Source organism: Pecten maximus, chromosome 7, assembly GCF_902652985.1.
Source record: "Pecten maximus chromosome 7, xPecMax1.1, whole genome shotgun sequence".
Lineage (NCBI taxonomy): Eukaryota > Metazoa > Mollusca > Bivalvia > Pectinida > Pectinidae > Pecten > Pecten maximus.
The window spans coordinates 19,997,575-20,019,324 of NC_047021.1; the positions used below are offsets into that span (position 1 = coordinate 19,997,575).

At 36.1% G+C, this 21,750-nt stretch overlaps 1 protein-coding gene across 2 annotated transcripts in view; it reads right to left on the reverse strand.

Moving 5' to 3' along the window:
• Positions 1–409: 409 nt before the first annotated feature.
• The window catches only part of LOC117331838, a 28,861-nt gene continuing 7,520 nt past the window's right edge, over positions 410–21,750 (reverse strand). The window contains exons 5-15 of one of the 2 annotated variants that reach the window (XR_004533661.1): positions 19,253–19,363; positions 18,909–19,010; positions 17,443–17,589; positions 17,030–17,236; positions 16,328–16,475; positions 13,197–13,371; positions 11,702–12,668; positions 10,743–10,951; positions 7,429–7,574; positions 917–7,319; positions 410–884 (exon numbers count right to left, since the gene is read on the reverse strand). Coding sequence is in view for 1 of the 2 variants with exons in the window: in XM_033890764.1 (XP_033746655.1) it covers positions 7,213–7,319; positions 7,429–7,574; positions 10,743–10,951; positions 11,702–12,668; positions 13,197–13,371; positions 16,328–16,475; positions 17,030–17,236; positions 17,443–17,589; positions 18,909–19,010; positions 19,253–19,363 (2,319 nt within the window). In the remaining variant the exon portion in view is untranslated. Of the gene's footprint in view, positions 7,320–7,428; positions 7,575–10,742; positions 10,952–11,701; positions 12,669–13,196; positions 13,372–16,327; positions 16,476–17,029; positions 17,237–17,442; positions 17,590–18,908; positions 19,011–19,252; positions 19,364–21,750 lie in introns of both variants that reach the window. The other variant, XM_033890764.1, reaches the window with a different exon arrangement.

The window sequence follows — 21,750 nt, forward strand, 5'->3', positions numbered from 1 at the left end:
GAGTTCCTTTTTAAACACCTGTTTTCCTAGTTTATCATTGTATTCCTACATTGCAGATATAAGAAACTTTTATCACTTTCATCACTAGCCCTCCACCTCTGGGTTGCGAGTTCGAAACCTACGTGGGGCAGTTGCCAGGTACTGACTGTAGGCCGGTGGTTTTTCTCCGGGTACTCCGGCTTTCCTCCACCTCCAAAACCTGGCACGTCCTTAAATGACCCTGGCTGTTAATAGGATGTTAAACAAAAACAAACAAACCAAATTGTAGATAACAATTGGGAATCCAAACACAATGTACGATATCACCATTACTGATGTAGTCACAACAAAGTCCTGAGGGTGGTGTGGAATCTGTACTGGTTTGTCACTGGAGATAGAAACCATGTAGACAAGAAGACATTGCACTGAATTAATTGACTTCATTTATTTCACATTATAACAATATTGAATCAAGTTTTCATGTAAATAAGCATCACATAATGTTAAAAGCAAGTATACCACACAGTATAAACAAAGTATCTATAACATTACCAATAAATAATTTATCAAACAGACATTTTGGGATGAATAAATAACCGGGCAATCAGTTCAAATTTACACTCAGATACCCCATTTGGGTTGGACTAGTCCTAAAGAACATCCTTTCTGGGTCAGCAAGTTCTCTGACTAGTCCCTGGTTTTAAAATGAATCACAAATCATGCTACAGTGTATAATGAATATTTCGATTTAGAAAAAAATTTGAAATATGTAATGTTTTGTGTAAAAACTTAACAATTATCTTTAGAATTTCTTGCATTTACTGCCCATTCTTCTTTTGATTTCAATTTTCACAGTATTAAGATATCCTTCAAAGTAACAAAAGTTACAGACTACAAGATCAGACCTGAGGGCATTACACAGGCTACAAGATCAGACCTGAGGAACATGCATTACACAATGTATATCACTGTTTTAAAATCAATATTTCCCAAATTAAGCACCTAAATTAACGTGAACTTATTTCATTTGAAAAGATGTACATTGTATATTTTCATCATTAACAACAATATTCCCACTAACGTAACAGCCTCGCTAAGAACAAACATAACATGCCTTCACATGTCAATATTTCTGTCTCTCATAAAGGTTTCAACATTGAGGCTGACTTCTGAATGACCTTACAAAATGAATAAGGGAATCCTGTAGACCTCCAGCTATTACTACCAATGGGCTGAAGGTGTATGTCGTCAAATTCATAAACTTATAATTATATAAATTATAACCTAGAAATTGGATTGGAGCACAATGTAGTACCATTTTGTGACCTTGACTTTGCAGTGGAAAAATAATTAAACAATTGCCAACTGATCATGCATTTGTATGACCTTGACCTTGAAATGAAACAATGATATTTCCATCTACTTGGGATAGAGTTATCTCCCATGGGTGATGTGCACTTTTATTGTCGCCATATAGTGATGGAACAAAGTGTGAATACAATAACAAACACATTGATATTTCCAGACTGGATGTCACTGGGTGCATCTACTTGGGATAGAGTTATCTCCCATTGGTGATGTGCACTTTTAGTGAGAACACAATGCATTTATAATACTATCTACGAGCTAAATAAACAAATCATTGTTTACATGTAACACAGTAACTTGGTACTAACAACATGGTAATTATCACAATAAATATAATTGGTATTAACAATTAACATACCAATATGTAAAACTTGGTGAGAGGCAGTTAGGTGGGATAGCACTGTGACTACATGGAGTGGTGGAATCTGTCTACATAAAACCCTCTGTAACTCGTACACCTGTTAAAACCGACATACGTGTCAAAAGGCATCAGTTAATAAAGAAACAATTTAAACCAGAAAGGTGGCTGCCAAAAGCATATCATTCTATTAGTTATAAAGACATTTACTAACTAGTACATCCCAAAGTCCTGATGTACTGAAAAGTATGAAATAAAATGAAAGATTGAAATACCAATGTGTAATTCTATAACCTAGTTATTTAAACCATATTATTTTTCCTTAAGTTCCGATATGCAAAATTATATTTAAAATGGTACTATTGTAACAGTACTGGTACAGTCAAACCTTGTTATCTCGTCAGTGGGGTCATAATAAACTTTGAGACACCAGAGAGTTCCAAGTAAGAGAGTATAAATTCTATATAACTTTAACTGTCAGATCTGAATTTTACTTCAGAGTTAAGCAGGGTCTTCAAGTTATCATGGTTCGAGGTAACAAGGTTTTACTGTATATTACACTGTAAAGATATCTTTAAATTATGACTTGGCATAATCTGAAATATTATCTACATCGTATTCTGAATTCCTTATTTTATTATAGCGTGACAGTTTAAATGGAGCATACAAACACTATAGGCCTTAATTGAAGCAGCCAAACATATATCGTCCTCATACACAGTATCCTTGGTCTGTATGTTAAATAAAGCCCAAGGTTTTGCTTATAGTATCATTTAAATTAGATATAGTTTGGTATAACAAATCTTTAAGTGCTAGCTAACTCAAGACTTAGTGGTTCACACTGAATCGTGCCGATAGATTTACTACTGGGCAATATTCACACTGAATCGCGCCGATAGATTTACTACTGGGCAATATTCACACTGAATCGCGCCGATAGATTTACTACTGGGCAATATTCACACTGAATCGCGCCGATAGATTTACTACTGGGCAATATTCACACTGAATCGCGCCGATAGATTTACTACTGGGCAATATTCACACTGAATCGCGCCGATAGATTTACTACTGGGCAATATTCACACTGAATCGCGCCGATAGATTTACTACTGGGCAATATTCACACTAAATCGCGCCGATAGATTTACTACTAGGCAATATTCACACTGAATCGCGCCGATAGATTTACTACTGGGCAATATTCACAATGAATCGTGCCGATAGATTTACTACTGGGAAATATTCACACTAAATCGCGCCGATAGATTTACTACTAGGCAATATTCACACTGAATCGCGCCGATAGATTTACTACTGGGCAATATTCACAATGAATCGTGCCGATAGATTTACTACTGGGCAATATTCACACTGAATCATGCCGATAGATTTACTACTAGGCAATATTCACAATGAATCGTGCCGATAGATTTACTACTGGGCAATATTCACACTGAATTGTGCCGATAGATTTACTACTGGGCAATATTCACACTGAATTGTGCCGATAGATTTACTACTGGGCAATATTCACACTGAATCGTGCCGATAGATTTACTACTGGGCAATATTCACACTGAATTGTGCCGATAGATTTACTGCTGGGCAATATTCACACTAAATTGTGCCAATATCTTTACAGCTAAGTGATATACACACTGAATTGTGCCAATATCTTTACAGCTAAGTGATATTCACACTGAATTGTGCCAATATCTTTACAGCTAAGTGATATTCACAATGAATTGTGCCAATATTTTACTCATAAGACATGTGATAAACAGCTTTAATTGGGACAATTTTACATATAAAAATAACACTTACACAACTCATTGTATTACCTACTTGCTATGCTTTTAATGGTATTTTATTCATAAGATTTAATGAACAAAACACTAAACATCATCTGAAAGAAAAATCTCAAATAAATCTCAGACTGTGGTTAGGTGGGGTTATTTTTGACATTTTATGTATATGTACATCCACTTCAGGATCTACTTGTTTTACCATCCATAAATGACCATAGCTGTTGATAGGACGTTATACGTACAATACAAAACAAAACGTGTAGTATTTGGGTCAAGGGAAGTGTCTAAATATCAATTGATATTACAAATGTAACATGTTAATCTCACGGGTTTTTTTCTTAAGTAATAATACTTCACATCAGATTGTTACCAATGAAATATAAAGAACAATTATGATATTTTTAACACAGGTTAATTTGATATAAATAACAATTGTGATATTTATACCATTGCGTTATTTTCCCACATAAACATATTTATACAAAAAGATTGTTTAGAAATAAATAACAACGTAGATTTATAGCACTGGATTGTTTCAACAACAATTACAATTAAAATATTTATAACATAGGACTGTTTTCATAAATTACAACTAAGATAATGATTGTTTAAACAAAAATTACAATAACTAAATAATACATTTCACAAGAGACAGAGTTTTAAATTAAATATTCAAAAAAATACTTTTAAATGTACAAAGATAACACGTCTTCTACATCTCTGAGTTGGATTAAATAAGTCAATGGGCGAGTTTGTTTATAGGGGAAATCTGGTACCTTTGTTTTTGATTGTAATATTTCAGAAATATGCCTTATAGAAATCTTAAGTGTGCAGCAATACAGCGGCTACACGTTTCAAACAGGCAGCTTTTCTGACACTATAGCGGCATCAATATTTTGAAAGTCGTTCTTTGGTGCAATATTGTAGATTTCATGTCAGAATCTTTTCTTTCAAAATCTGTGTGCAGAAATGGTGCTGCATTGAATAACAAGGATATGCCACAATATTGCTGCAATAAGAGAGTGTATCATAGGCATCCCATGATCCTCTACAACTTCAAGCAGGTTTAAAAATAGTTGACCTCAATTTTAATTTCAAATAGACAATGTAGTTGATGGCTGTTGAAGGAAGGATAATTGAAGGATTTTTTAGATTAATTAATGAGGCATTATTTAGTCATAAATGGATGTAGAGAGGTGTAATTATTTCTGGCTTTGTTGAGGTATTATAGATTTTTGTTTTCAGTCTACTGTATGCCACAATACATTAACATTCTTGAAGCTAGTATGACAGATAGAAATAGTCTTAATTATGTTATGTAAATGAATATAACATATATATAGATAACAGGATAAGGCTGTCAGCTGTATAGGTAAAGGTGCCATGCTGGGCCCATAACCCCTGACTGAAGGGAAGGGTCTGTCCCCCATGGTGACCATATGGTACAGGAGACTTTCTAAGCTAAAGATAGTTTAAGAGGTTGTGTTTGTTTTATATTCAAAAAAAAAAATAACTCAATAACTATTTTAATGTGGACTATAATATCCATACCATTAGATGCAGTAAGTGGTCTAGAATGTATACATTGTTTTATAATTCAATAGACAACATAGTTTAGAAGCTGTGTAGCCTTTACTGAAATGTACAGTAAATGGAAGTCTGAATTTCTAAGGTAATATTTATACTTAATAATGGTTTTATGTAATTTCTATATCAGTAGAAAATAGAAGAAGTCCTCTTTTAGATACAACTTTTATATTGATTGTAAATAGTGAAGTTTGTTTGCCGAAAACGGCAGTCGGTCATACTAGCATCACAGGATTTATTTCCATTTTGCTGTTAGTATAAATTCATAATTGTGTGAAAAAGGGATATTTTGATTCCCAAATCACTCAAAATATATCATTATATAGTCTGTGTATCTGTAACAAGAGTTAAAAGATGTGTACCAAATCTGACTAGAGTCGTAATATGGCTCCAACTGTATGTGCCAGAGGCCTGATATTTCTATCCTAGATATCTTTACAGACCAGCAGATGTAAATATACAAGCCTTAAAAGTCTTTGTCAAGGCTTGTCTGAAAACAACATAAAATCAACAGGTCCCTCTTTATTTCATAAATGATCAACTCTAGACCAGTCAACTGTTTGGACCACAAAAACGAAAACAGTTAATAGTACATGTACTTACACTAAAGCCTGGATATCCTTGCCAACCATAATATTTTTCAGTTATTGCCAATATTTTCTTTTCTTTTTTTTTTTGGGGGTATTTTTTGTTTAATATTTGCTGGATGTATCATTCCTTAATCAGCCAAGGTGAATTTGAGGTCACTTCAGGGTCTCAATGTAGTAGCTGGTAGCTACCTCCCTCAACAACATTCTTGGAGGCCTGTTGCATACTACCTCTCTTCTCTAATGACACATGCATGAGAGGACAACATTCTCACATGCTTCGTGGGATAACTGAATCTTACACAGGGTAGGGAAAGACAGATTGCCATTGCAATGACATTACTCAAAATAGCATAGCGTCAACATTTCATGTTGCAAATTGCTAGCGTCATCACTTTTACTGGGGAATTAGTAGCAGCGTAACAAGGTTTTACTGGCTAAATGGTGACAGTGTAAGAAGGTTTTACTGGACAAATGGTGACAGTATAACAAAGTTTGTCAAATGGTTGCAATATAACAAGGTTTTACTGGACAAATGGTTGCAGTATAACAAGGTTTTACTGGACAAATGGTAACAGTATAACAAGGTTTTACTGTACAATAGTGGCAGTATAACAAGGTTTTACTGTACAAATAGTGGCAGTATAACAAGGTTTTACTGTACAAATTCTGGCAGTATAACAAGGTTTTACTGACAAATTCTGGCAGTATAACAAGGTTTTACTGTACAAGTGGTGCCAGCATAACACGGTTTTACTGTAAAAATGGTGCCAGTATAACAAGGTTTTACTGACAAATGGTGGCAATATAACAAGTTTTGACTGACAAATGGTGGCAGTATAACAAGGTTTTACTGTACAAATTGTGGCAGCATAACGAGTTTTGACTGACAAATGGTGGCAATATAACAAGGTTTGATTGACACATATTGTGCACTGATGCTGTATGTTTTTAGTGTGTTTATAAGGACAATACACTATAAAATGACTAATACTGATACATTAAATTGCACATGATTTAGTTTAACTGAGATCTGTGTATAATATTCTTTCATTTCAATGTTTTAAGCTTATTTCATATTTATTTACACTATAGTGATTTTAGAACGACCTTCTAATTTAAAAACGTGTCACTCCTGGAATTCCAAAAATCCTTGCTGAAGAAGCTGAAGAATTCATCTTTAAAACCATTACACAGAATAATATCATGTCTGAAAAGTCAAACATCTTACGGAATAGAAGGAAACAGTTATGGTTCATTGTACCATATACCTTGATTAAAAGATCCCACTGTTAGTATGAAAGACTAAACTCATCAGATCTGGGAAGAACAACATTTCTAATGCGGGTATGAAAGCCTGTTTATCCACCAAAGGTAGATAACACCGGTGGAGTACAGGATATCTAAGGCAACACCTAAACCTGGAACTCTTATCACAAATATAAATCTCCATGGTAACTATACTTCGATGGACTGTGGGATCACAACACAAGATTATAGGCAACATGTCTGTTATAACTTTTCAATCATTGCACAAAACCGATTGTAGCTGGGTAAATTCTGGGAAGTGTTGGAGTTTGGGTTCCGCTGCTGTTAGAATTGTATCCATTTGGCTGTGGGAGGTTGGATCTGAAAAGAAAATGAACATTGTCAGGGAAATCAGAACAGAACAAATTTTATCATATTTCAGCTAACAACAGCCTACTTACAAACTTCATGTGTGTCACGCTGAACTCACCTGTCACAGTAGAGAAGGTATTTGTGTCCTTGACAACCATGATAAGTGTAGCCAAGGCCAAGGCTGTGACCTCTGGTGAATGGGCCTCTGTCAGATCACCACACACCTCCAGCATACTCTTCTTATACAGATCAAACAATAGAGACCTTTAGATAAAGTAGAAGGAGAGATTATATACTACACTATATGGGGTAAATGTCTAATTCTCTACTGTATACAACACTGTATGGGGTAAATATCTAATTCTCTACTGTATACAACACTGTATAGGGTAAATGTCTAATTCTCTACTGTATACTACACTATATAGGGTAAATGTCTAATTCTCTACTGTATACAACACTGTATGGGGTAAATATCTAATTCTCTACTGTATACTACACTATATAGGGTAAATGTCTAATTCTCTACTGTATACTACACTGTATTGGGTAAATGTCTAATTCTCTACTGTATACAACACTGTATAGGGTAAATGTCTAATTCTCTACTGTATACAACAATGTATAGGGTAAATGTCTAATTCTCTACTGTATACAACACTGTATGGGGTAAATGTCTAATTCTCTACTGTATACAACACTGTATGGGGTAAATGTCTAATTCTCTACTGTATACAACAATGTATAGGGTAAATGTCTAATTCTCTACTGTATACAACAATGTATAGGGTAAATGTCTAATTCTCTACTGTATACAACAATGTATGGGGTAAATATCTAATTCTCTACTGTATACTACACTGTATAAGGTAAATATCTAATTCTCTACTGTATACAACAATGTATGGGGTAAATATCTAATTCTCTACTGTATACTACACTGTATAGGGTAAATGTCTAATTATCTACTGTATACAACAATGTATAGGGTAAATGTCTAATTCTCTACTGTATACAACACTGTATGGGGTAAATGTCTAATTCTCTACTGTATACTACACTATATAGGGTAAATGTCTAATTATCTACTGTATACAACACTGTATAGGGTAAATGTCTAATTCTCTACTGTATACTACACTATATAGGGTAAATGTCTAATTATCTACTGTATACAACAATGTATAGGGTAAATGTCTAATTCTCTACTGTATACAACACTGTATGGGGTAAATGTCTAATTCTCTAGCTACTATATACTACACTGTATAGGGTAAATGTCTAATTATCTACTGTATACATCACTGTATAGGGTAAATGTCTAATTCTCTACTGTATACTACACTGTATGGGGTAAATGTCTAATTCTCTACTGTATACAACACTGTATAGGGTAAATATCTAATTCTCTACTGTACACTACACTGTATAAGGTAAATATCTAATTCTCTACTGTAAACAACACAGTATAGGGTAAATATCTAATTCTCTACTGTATACAACACTGTATTGGGTAAATGTCTAATTCTCTACTGTATACAACACTGTATAGGGTAAATGTCTAATTCTCTACTGTATACAACACTGTATAGGGTAAATATCTAATTCTCTACTGCATACTACACTATATGGGGTAAATGTCTAATTCTCTACTGTATACAACACTGTATTGGGTAAATGTCTAATTCTCTACTGTATACAACACTGTATAGGGTAAATATCTAATTCTCTACTGTATACTACACTATATGGGGTAAATGTCTAATTCTCTACTGTATACAACACTGTATGGGGTAAATGTCTAATTCTCTACTGTATACTACACTATATGGGGTAAATATCTAATTCTTTATTGTATACAACACAGTATAGGGTAAATATCTAATTCTCTACTGTATACAACACTGTATTGGGTAAATGTCTAATTCTCTACTGTATACAACACTGTATAGGGTAAATGTCTAATTCTCTACTGTATACTACACTGTATAGGGTAAATATCTAATTCTCTACTGTATACAACAATGTATAGGGTAAATGTCTAATTCTCTACTGTATACTACACTATATAGGGTAAATGTCTAATTCTCTACTGTATACTACACTATATAGCCTAGGGTAAATGTCTAATTCTCTACTGTATACAACACTATATAGGGTAAATATCTAATTCTCTACTGTATACAACACAGTATAGGGTAAATATCTAATTATCTACTGTACACTACACTGTATAGGGTAAATGTCTAATTCTCTACTGTATACTACACTGTATAGGGTAAATGTCTAATTATCTACTGTATACAACAATGTATGGGGTAAATATCTAATTCTCTACTGTATACTACACTATATGGGGTAAATGTCTAATTCTCTACTGTATACAACAATGTATAGGGTAAATGTCTAATTCTCTACTGTATACTACACTATATGGGGTAAATGTCTAATTCTCTACTGTATACAACAATGTATAGGGTAAATGTCTAATTCTCTACTGTATACAACACTGTATTGGGTAAATATCTAATTCTCTACTGTATACAACACTGTATTGGGTAAATATCTAATTCTCTACTGTATACAACACTGTATTGGGTAAATATCTAATTCTCTACTGTATACAACAATGTATAGGGTAAATGTCTAATTCTCTACTGTATACTACACTATATAGGGTAAATGTCTAATTCTCTACTGTATACTACACTGTATAGGGTAAATGTCTAATTCTCTACTGTATACTACAATGTATGGGGTAAATATCTAATTCTCTACTGTATACTACACTGTATTGGGTAAATATCTAATTCTCTACTGTATACAACAATGTATGGGGTAAATGTCTAATTCTCTACTGTATACAACAATGTATAGGGTAAATGTCTAATTCTCTACTGTATACTACACTGTATAGGGTAAATGTCTAATTCTCTACTGTATACTACAATGTATGGGGTAAATATCTAATTCTCTACTGTATACTACACTGTATTGGGTAAATATCTAATTCTCTACTGTATACAACAATGTATGGGGTAAATGTCTAATTCTCTACTGTATACAACAATGTATAGGGTAAATGTCTAATTCTCTACTGTATACTACAATGTATTGGGTAAATATCTAATTCTCTACTGTATACAACAATGTATGGGGTAAATGTCTAATTCTCTACTGTATACAACAATGTATGGGGTAATTTAAATGTCTAATTCTCTACTGTATACTACACTGTATAGGGTAAATGTCTAATTCTCTACTGTATACAACACTGTATAGGGTAAATGTCTAATTCTCTACTGTATACAACAATGTATAGGGTAATGCCTTATTTTATACTTTATATATCGACACTGTACATGGTAAATGTCACGTATTCAATTGACCACTAATTAACAACAAAAACAGAATAATTTTCCAGTCACTCACTTGTATCTGACAGCGTCAATAAGACTGATGAGAAATGTTGGATCCACATCCATCAGAGTTTTGCTTTTCTCAAACTGTTTTGTCACAAATTCAAGGATCTTTGGTAAGGCACCGCTTTTCTCTGTGAGAAATGGCAGTGGGTGATCCAGAATATCTAGGGCAAAGGAATCTTGATCTCCCAAAACCAGGCCGCTCAGGTAATTTACAATCTAAAATACACATCTTCATTAACTTACCTAAAATTACAGGGTTATTTCTGTACAAAATACACATCTTTATTAACTTACCTAAAATAACAGGGTTATCTCTGTACAAAATACACATCATCATTAACTTACCTAAAATAACAGGGTTATCTCTGTACAAACCTCACATCTTCATTAACTTACCTTATAACATAAAATTAATCTGCAGCAATAATCAGTTTAAAACTTCCTACAGAACTGTAGAACTACTAAAGAATGTTAAGGTAAATTAACATGAGCTACATTATATAAGCATATTTAAGATTCAAAATTGAAGCTTTCTTATATCAGGGTAATTTACATTTAGGCCAATCTGCAGGTACACTTTTCTCTTAAATTACATGGAAACATTTTCTGTTTAGTTTTGTCTTGTACTGGTAATTTGAATAATGAACAGAAAAGCATAGATCTATGTACATGTTATGGTACATCATTTTCCAATACTGTATAACATAAGATGGTTGTGTGCAACTTCTTTCCTGGTTTTGAACTTTAAAATTATTTCGTGGTAATTAGCCCATGTAACCATCATATGACAATAATACATACAGCAATATTTGGTGTAGCAACCAGAAAAACAGCAAAAGTTTATATACACACAACAAACGTTTCCTGTCATACAGTAGTACTTGGAATGAAGTATTTAATCCCCCCCCCCCCCCCCCCCTCCTCCTCCTCCCTAAAAACAGTAAGAGATTTGTGTTGTATACTCACAGTTAGGTACATGACTTTGATGAGGAACGGGATATCTGATTCACTGTAGGACTGTAGACTGACGCGATGGGATGGTGATGAACTTGCTGGCGGTGAGACATCCCCGACACCTTTGTCTGGAGCCTCTGTGAGGATGGGAGACTCTGTACTACCACTGTCTCCCTCACACATCTTACCCTGTAGTACAGCTCTAGTATTGTCTGGAGCCTCGGTGAGGATGGGAGACTCCGTACTACCACTGTCTCCCTCACACACCTTACCCTGTAGTACAGCTCTAGTATTGTCTGGAGCCTCGGTGAGGATGGGAGACTCCGTACTACCACTGTCTCCCTCACACATCTTACCCTGTAGTACAGCTCTAGTATTGTCTGTGTTTGTCTCACTACTCCGGCTGTTTTCTGGACCAGCAGCTTCATCATGATTCCTACCTGTCAAATCTACACCAATTTGTTGTTCATCATCACCAGGTTTATCACATGTCTCAAAGACATCATCATCATCCATTATATCGTTTTCTCCATTACTCAACACTCCATCAGAATCTTTACCCGCAGAGAAACCATCTGGGCTCAATAACTCTGTCTTCTGCACAACCAAGATGGGTTCATCTCCGTAACACACATCTACTCGACTCACTTTATTTCTTAGTTTTTCTCTAACTGCTTCTCCACCAATGGCACAATCATTGTCAATCTCTTCATCTTCTTCATCTGTAGAAGAATCAGAATCCTCGGATTCTTCATCAGGAAAATGAACTTTCTTTTCTGGACCAGCTAGATCACCTGCTACACCAATGTGTTTGAGTATACCCTTGGTGTTACTGTCATCTGATTTGACCTTGAGGAAGGTCTGTGGTGTAGTGAGATCCTGTACACTGACAGGAGATGATGTGTCCTCGGTCAACTCTCCATCTGAATCCCCCTCCGGAGATGCATCACGTTGCTGAATCCATACCTTCTTCTTTAGCCTATTAAAGTCAAGACTTGGTTCTTAGCTCAGAGGTAAGTCATGAACGCTAAATATATATATTAGGAATGAAATCATGACACTGAGAGATAATTAAAAGACACGCAAAGCCAGGTATACACATCATTAGAAAGAGAAAATAAATGTGTAAATTATCTAGATAGAACAAACAATAAACAGGTAAACAACTGGACATGTAACAGATGTACCCTCAGTCTATTGATACGAAAGAGCATGAGAAAGATGATCTTGTTTCCAGTTTAAACTAAACATGTAAGTCAAAGATTTACTTTAATAACCTATGCTCTTCCCAGATGGACGGACGGACAGATAGAGGGATGGACAGACACCTGATTTAGATTACCAACACTGTTAAGAGAGTACTGATTGTAACATGGTTGTACTGGTATTGGTAATAATGAAACTGTACATACTACTTTGTCACTTCTACACAATTACAGATTGAAACAAGTCAATCCTTAAAGTATTATTATTTTTCCAAGTGAGATCTTCAAAACATAAAACTTACGTGATCTGGGTCATCTTTGAGTAATTGAAGAGAAATCTTCGTCCGTCAGTTTTGATTGTGATGTTGTCAGGAAAAGTTTGTAATGACCTTTGTATGACCTGTATGGCGTGATCGAACAAGTGACACAGGAGTTTCTCGTACTTCTCCACAGCGTCATTAATGTCCGGAGTGGAATCTGAGAAAACATCATACCCATACATATGTAGAATGGCAGTGAAATATAAACTGAATACTTCAGAAGACATTTGATGGCTGCACACATGAAAAATATTGGGAAAACATGGCTTTTAACTTTCAACCACTAGCTGTGACCTTTATGTTTGGTTTTCAACATCAGTTGTTAATTCAGACACACCATTTTTTTCATATACACTTAGTTAGTTTGATGAAAAGCTGATATTTGACAAACCTTACACACATGATTTAAACCACTGAAGTTGAAACTGTGTTTTAATTATTAAGCTTGACACCAATTTCTGGAATACCAATACGCTGTTCTCATATAAGAGATTTGTAGCTCTTTTTAAACAAATTCTGAAGTTTTAAAGACACAAAGTTTGATTGCATAAGGTGCTTTTTATAAAACTTAAATTTAAAGTATCTTCATATGTTCTTATGGAACTCATATGTATGAATTTATAAATGTTAACTAGAACTGTCGCCAGGATGGCTGACTAATACCCCCGCAATCTGCACGAGTCAATGGTGAATTAGAACTGTTAATTAGAGGCTAACTAAGATAACCCAGTAATATAGTGACCACTTGCCATAGCAACCATAATTTTGAGAAAAAGACAGCGACATGCACATCTACACATGGTCCTCTATATTTGTGTGAAGTTTCATTGAAATCGGCCCTTCGGTTTAGGAGGAGTTGTCCGGACAATCTTAAAGTTATGGTTCTTATCGGAAAACCTGTTTATAGTGACCAGTTGCCATAGCAACCATAATTTTGAGAGAAAGAAAATGGAATGCACATCTACACATGGTCCTCTATATTTGTGTGAAGTTTCATTGAAATCAGCCCTTCGGTTTAGGAGGAGTTGTCCGGACATTCTTAAAGTTATGGTTCTGATGGGAAAACCAGTTTATAGTGACCAGTTGCCATAGCAACCATAATTTTGAGAAAAAGAAAGTGGCATGCACATCTACACATGGTCCTCTGTATTTGTGTTAAGTTTCATTGAAATCGGCCCTTCGGTTTAGGAGGAGTTGTCCGGACAAACTTAAAGTTATGGTTCTTATCGGAAAACCTGTTTATAGATACCAGTTGCAATAGCAACCATAATTTTGAGAAAAAGAAAGTGGCATGCACATCTACACATTGAAATCGGCTCTTCGGTTTAGGAGGAGTTGTCCGGACAAACTTAAAGTTATGGTTCTTATCGGAAAACCTGTTTATAGATACCAGTTGCCATAGCAACCATAATTTTGAGAAAAAGAAAGTGGCATGCACATCTACACATTGGAATCGGCCCATTGGTTTAGGAGGAGTTGTCCGGACAAAATGTGTCTACAGACAGACAGACGGACGGTGGGACGGAAAACTTGATTCCAGTATACCCGCCTAACTTCGTTGCGGGGGTATAACAAATATTTGATATTTAACAACATACACACTTGTGTATTTACACAGTACTTCACATAAATTACATGATTCAGTGAGTCTTTAGTTAGGTGGTCTTATATCATATCGGCCAGGGGTATTCCGACCAATTTCATCTGTCTAAACTGACCACAGGAAGATATTTTGAAGCTGACAATAGTTTGAGTACAGAATAGTGAGAAACATTTGCAAATTGTGCAGAATGTTACATGTTAAAATATCCTACTAAGGAACCCTTGTGGAAACGAAATATATAAAAATTAGCTACCTGGGAACATTTGTGGAACTTGCATGTTAAAATTAGCTACCTGAGAACCTTTGTCGAACTGTCATGTTAAAATTAGCTACCTGGGAAACTTCGTTTAACCAACATGTTAAAATTAGCTACCTGAGAACCTTTGTGGAACCGAAATGTTCAAATCAGCTACGTATATACTAAGGATCTTTGTGAAACCGAAATGTTAAAATTAGCTACCTGGGAACCTTTGTGAAACCGAAATGATAAAATCAGCTACCTGGAAACCTTTGTGGAACCGACATGTTAAAATTAGTTACCCGGGAACCTTTGTTTAACCAACATGTTAAAATTAGCTACCTGGGAACCTTTGTTTAACCAACATGTTAAAATTAGCTACCTGGGAACCTTTGTTTAACCAACATGTTAAAATTAGCTACCTGGGAACATTTGTTTAACCAACATGTTAAAACTAGAACTGTCGTCCAGAGGGCCAATTCATACCCCCGCCCCTCTGGTGAAGATTTTCCAACAAAAACCTGTTTTTTAGTGAACGGGTTACCACGGCTACCTAAATTTGAGGGGAAAAAACCTGCATGCATATGTACACATTATGAGTCCCTAACATTCCTGTGTATTTCAAATGAAATCGGTTTATAGCTATATAGGAGTTGTCCGAGTTGTCTTGACAAAGTTTTCCACAAGAATATGGGTATTGAAACCTGGTAACCATGGAAACCAAAAATTCTGTAGAGAAATATCATGCATGCACATTTACACATAGTCCCTATCACTTCTGTGTAGTTTGACTTGAAGCAAATCACAGGTTTATGAGGACTTGACTGGACAAAATTCCCCCTCACCCAAAATACGAAGTATAGTGACCTGGTTACCATGGTAACCACAAAATTACAACATGATATGGATTATGCACATCTACAATGTATAAGGGTCATTGCCATAAAGTTTCGTTGAAATTCCCTCAGTAGTTTAGGAAGAGTAGCCGGTATATCGTTAAATTGTGTCTACAGACTCACCCAAAAAACAAAGTATAGTGACCTGGTTACCATGGTAACCACAAAATTACAACATAATATAGATTATGCACATCTACAATGTATAAGGGTTATTGCCATAAAGTTTCGTTGAAATTCCCTCAGTAGTTTAGGAGGAGTAGCCGGTACATCGTTGTGTCTACAGACGGACAGACGGACAGACGGACTTCGTTGCGGGCGGTTATAATTAGCTACCTGGGAACCTTCGTTCAACCAACATGTTAAAATTAGCTACCTAAGTCCAGTAGGTTGTCTAGCATCTCCTGAAGGGTGGATGTGAGATTGGCCAGGGTCCGACATCCAGACTGTGTGATATTTGGATCATTCTTGTGGTAATTCATTGCTCGCAAGATCATCTCAAGACCGGTCTCTCTCAGGGGTAGCTGAAACAAAGAAAAAAAAAACACTTTCTAAAATCTTTATAAGACACCCGATATGTTTTCTACAAAATCATCTTTGCTAGATGATCAGTTTTTTCCTTGCAATGCATTTTGCATATGCAAATCCATGTAACAGAGCCTGAGATGTGGGAACTTATATGACTATGTATGAGCTTATTGGTGGTCTGCATCAAGTCTATAGAAAATCTGCTCCAATTCACTGGTTCTACAGTACCTGTATTATCAGGAGCACTCGACCAGGAGACAATATGAATTACCATGTATCGGATGTTAGGCCTAGGCCTATAGGTGGCGATGCGTACCTTGTGTCGGATGTTAGGCCTATAGGTGGCAATACTTACCTTGTGTCGGATGTTAGGCCTATAGGTGGCAATACTTACCTTGTGTCGGATGTAAGGCCTATAGGTGGCAATACTTACCTTGTGTCAGATGTAAGGCCTATAGGTGGCAATACTTACCTTGTGTCGGATGTTAGGCCTATAGGTGGCAATACTCACCTTGTGTCGGATGTTAGGCCTATACGTGGCGATACTTACCTTGTGTCTGATGTTAGGCCTATAGGTGGCGATGCGTGCCAAAATGTCTAAGCCATACTCCTGCACTTCTGTGTCTTTCAGATACACTGCCATGGTGCCCAAAATGGCCGCTGAAGCCTGACATTGGATCATGGTGGTCAGGTTGCTAGGAAAGTGGCTAAATGTCCTTAGTAACTTAACACACAGCACTACATGGCTCAAAGGATCCTGAGAGACACAAAAATTAACACTTATAATGCATATGTAGACATTATATTTTATGGTATTGAAAGAAAATCACATGAAATGAAAAACATTTATATCCATGTAGAAATAATTAATAATTAAAAGGAGATTAAGTTATAACAATATGAGGCAAGACAATGCAATACTACAGAGTGTTAAAGACTATCAACAGAACTTCTCACACATACCAAAATCTGTCTCAACAGTTCCACTAGAAGCTTGACAGCTGGTCTGTGCATCGGCCGATCCCTCTCCGATTCAGGCATCTCCTCCAGCTTTTCTGATGTCTCTGTTAAATATGCTACCAATAATCCTTTCTGATAGCTGGCTATCTCCTACAAATTGACAAATGGATACAATTTCAGATTAAAATAATGCTAACAAAAGGTCCAAGTGTTAAGAGGTTATATTTTGTTATTTCCATGAACAGAATAAAATCACAGAAAATTAATAAATAAAGTTATTATATGGTCTATAAAATAGATTCTGTAATTAATAAATAGATGTACATCTGTTTTGGTCTAGCTTTTGGTAAAAGTGAAAAGCAGAATCATTTAAAAAAACTTTTACAAAAGAAAAAACAAATATGATAAGCTTTAAACTTTATTTTAATGAAAGTAGGTTACCCAAGGTAAAGTTGTTTATTTCAAAACACCTGATAGCAATCTGCTGTTGTACATTGAATGAACATGCTAGTTTGACATAACTCAGTTAAGATTAATGTATAACTTATCAATGTAGGAAATATTTTTTCCACAAAAAAAAGAATTCTGCATATTTTCAGCTTTTGAAGATACATGTATTGTTAACTTTTCGAATATAGGGTGTTCAACAGGAAGTTATCAAATATCAAATCGTACACCTCTGTATAATGATAATGCTATAAAGTGCGGAAACCTGAGTGGACGGCCTGATAAATGGACAGACAGACAGACGGATGGGGAGTCCCCCCCTGTTTCAATAGTAGGGATCTAATAACTAATCTGGCTATTTTCTGTTTATATGTCTTGGTCCAGACAAGGAAGGAAACTATTAACTATTTTTTTTAATTATTATGACCTGGAAGATTACAGTGGGTACAGTGTTTTAAGGTGAGAATCTCACGGCTAGAAGGGTGATATGTACAGGATGTTGATTCTGTATTCTCACATACTTCACAGGGTCATCCGACATTTGCTAGGGAAAAGATAAATTGATCTTACACAGGGGGGTAAAGACAGCCACAATAACGTTACGTTATCATTTTATGTTGAGTAACCAAGTCGTAAATGATGACGTCATAAATTTTGACGCATATTCCAAGGAGCATTGAAGATGGAGCGATGAAAAACTTTCATAAAAAGTTACGTTTGGTTGCAAGTTTGTGGGAAAAATAATCAATCATGGGTCTGTTCTGCGAACAAGGATATCTCAACCCGAGTGTAAGAGTTTGGCTGGCCAGCACTTGGCAAGCCTCTTGCTGACTGGCCAAACTCTTACACTCGGGTTGAGATATCCCTGTCAACGGAACAGACCCATAATAGATTATATTATTCCACAAGGGAGGGGGGACTGATACTCCACACTACTACTTACAGACATGTAACAGAAGACACCTCAGACTATGATGCCTAGTAATTAACCCAGACACTGAAGTTTTACTATTAACATATACCTGTAAGAACCTGAAGATGGCGTCTGTGGTTTCCATAGTGAGCCTCACATCTGTATACTGTTGTATCTGTTTGGTCAGGAAACTGGCGGCCATAATACCCAACTAGAATTAAACCATCAAAACTGTCTCTGAAGCTTGTCATTTGTCCATGTGGTTGATTAAGTCCATTGACATGGCATTATTATCAATTGTAAGAAAAAATGATTTGTGATGTCTACTTTGTGAAAAACTTTTATCAACATTTCTAAAAATGTTTTGGCGAAAAGTGTCATCATCCTTTTAATATGGAAATTTTCAATCAGTAAAATGTACAATCCAGAGGACAGTTACACAAATATTTATACCTCTACTGGGCTACTGAGATTGGCCAGGATTTCCGAGTTGACATCAGGTCGTTGGATGAGGTCCCAGTTACCTTGTAGATAATGACCTTTTTCTTTTACCTCCTCCTCCTCCTGTAAGGCATAAAACATGTGTCTTAACATACTGAGTAACTGTGACCATGACAACTAACAGCTATATGCTGTGACACAAAGGCTGAGGTTCAATTTCCCAATCAGACATGAAAAGGTATGGATAACCTGGGGGGGGGCACGCAGGTTTTCTCTGGGTACTCTGGTTTCCTCCCACAGTTAGACCCTTAATGCACCTCCATCCAAGGGGTTAAGGTGTCCCAACACTTTATCACTAGCCCTCCACCTCTGGGTTGCGAGTTCGAAATCTCCATGGGGCAGTTGCTAGGTACTGACCATAGGCCGGTGGTTTTTCTGCGGGTACTCCGGCTTTCCTCCACCTTCAAAACCTGGCACGTCCTTAAATGACCCTGGCTGTTAATAGTACGTTAGACAAAAACAAACCAAACAAACCAAAAACCCCCATCCAAGGCAATACGAGTGACTGATATAAGTTTATATAACCTGCTTCACAAATTGCTCTCTTTTTTTCATTGATATATCTGGGGACTTGCCTTAAGTGTACCACCAGGGGTCAGGTTTACTTAACCCTACTACACTATTGTCATATAGAGGCTTAATACATATATGCATGCTACCTAACCATGACATTGACACTGAAATTATATGATGATAATTCTGTGATATAGAGAATCGCAAAGTTATGTGTTACCTTCCTGTGACATTGAGACTGAAGGTTGTATCGTACACTACAGTGACATTGAGACTAAAGGTTGTATGGTACATTACTGTGACATTGAGACTGAAGGTTGTATGGTACACTACAGTGACGTACATTACGACTCAAGGTTGTATGGTACATTACTGTGACATTGAGACTGAAGGTTGTATGGTACACTACAGTGACGTACATTACGACTCAAGGTTGTATGGTATATTACAGTGACATTGAGACTGAAGGTTGTATGGTACACTACAGTGACGTACATTACGACTCAAGGTTGTATGGTACATTACAGTGACATTGAGACTGAAGGTTGTATGGTACACTACAGTGACGTACATTACGACTCAAGGTTGTATGGTATATTACAGTGACATTGAGACTGAAGGTTGTATGCTACATTACAGTGACACTGAGACTGAAGGTTGTATGGTACACTACAGTGACATTGGGACTCAAGGTTGTATGCTACATTACAGTGACATTGAGACTCAAGGTTGTATGGTATATTACAGTGACACTGAGACTCAAGGTTGTATGCTACATTACAGTGACACTGAGACTGAAGGTTGTATGGTATATTACAGTGACACTGAGACTCAAGGTTGTATGCTACATTACAGTGACATGGAGACCCAAGGTTGTATGCTACATTACAGTGACACTGAGACTAAAGGTTGTATGGTATATTACAGTGACACTGAGACTCAAGGTTGTATGCTACATTACAGTGACACTGAGACTCAAGGTTGTATCGTACACTACAGTGACATTGAGACTCAAGGTTGTATGGTACACTACAGTGACATTGAGACTAAAGGTTGTATGGTACATTACTGTGACATTGAGACTGAAGGTTGTATGGTACACTACAGTGACGTACATTACGACTCAAGGTTGTATGGTACATTACTGTGACATTGAGACTGAAGGTTGTATGGTACACTACAGTGACGTACATTACGACTCAAGGTTGTATGGTACACTACAGTGACATTGGGACTCAAGGTTGTATGGTACATTTCAGTGACATTGAGACTCAAGATTGTATGGTATATTACAGTGACATTGAGACTCAAGGTTGTATGGTACACTACAGTGACATTGGGACTCAAGGTTGTATGGTACATTTCAGTGACATTGAGACTCAAGGTTGTATGGTACACTACAGTGACATTGAGACTCAAGGTTGCATGGTACACTACAGTGATATTGAGACTCAAGGTTGTATGGTACACTACAGTGACATTGAGACTCAAGGTTGCATGGTACACTACAGTGACATTGAGACTCAAGGTTGTATGGTACACTACAGTGACATTGAGACTCAAGGTTGTATGGTACACTACAGTGACATTGAGACTCAAGGTTGTATGCTACATTACAGTGACATTGAGACTCAAGGTTGTATGGTACTTTACTCTGATATGAGATATGATATGTATTTAAGTTAATGTTGGATGTTATTTTGCTGTGACATGTAGATTAAGGTTTTGTGCTGTCTTACTTTGATAAGGAGATTTAAGGATATGGCATTTAATTACTTTGACCTTATGGCTTAAATATAATGCTGTCTGTGAGACTCACAGGTTCATTATAGATAATTGATAATGACATTGAGACTGACTTAAATGTTCAGCAAAATGTAATGTCTCTGAGACTCACTTACATGTTCTAGCAATATGTAATGTCTGTGAAACTCATT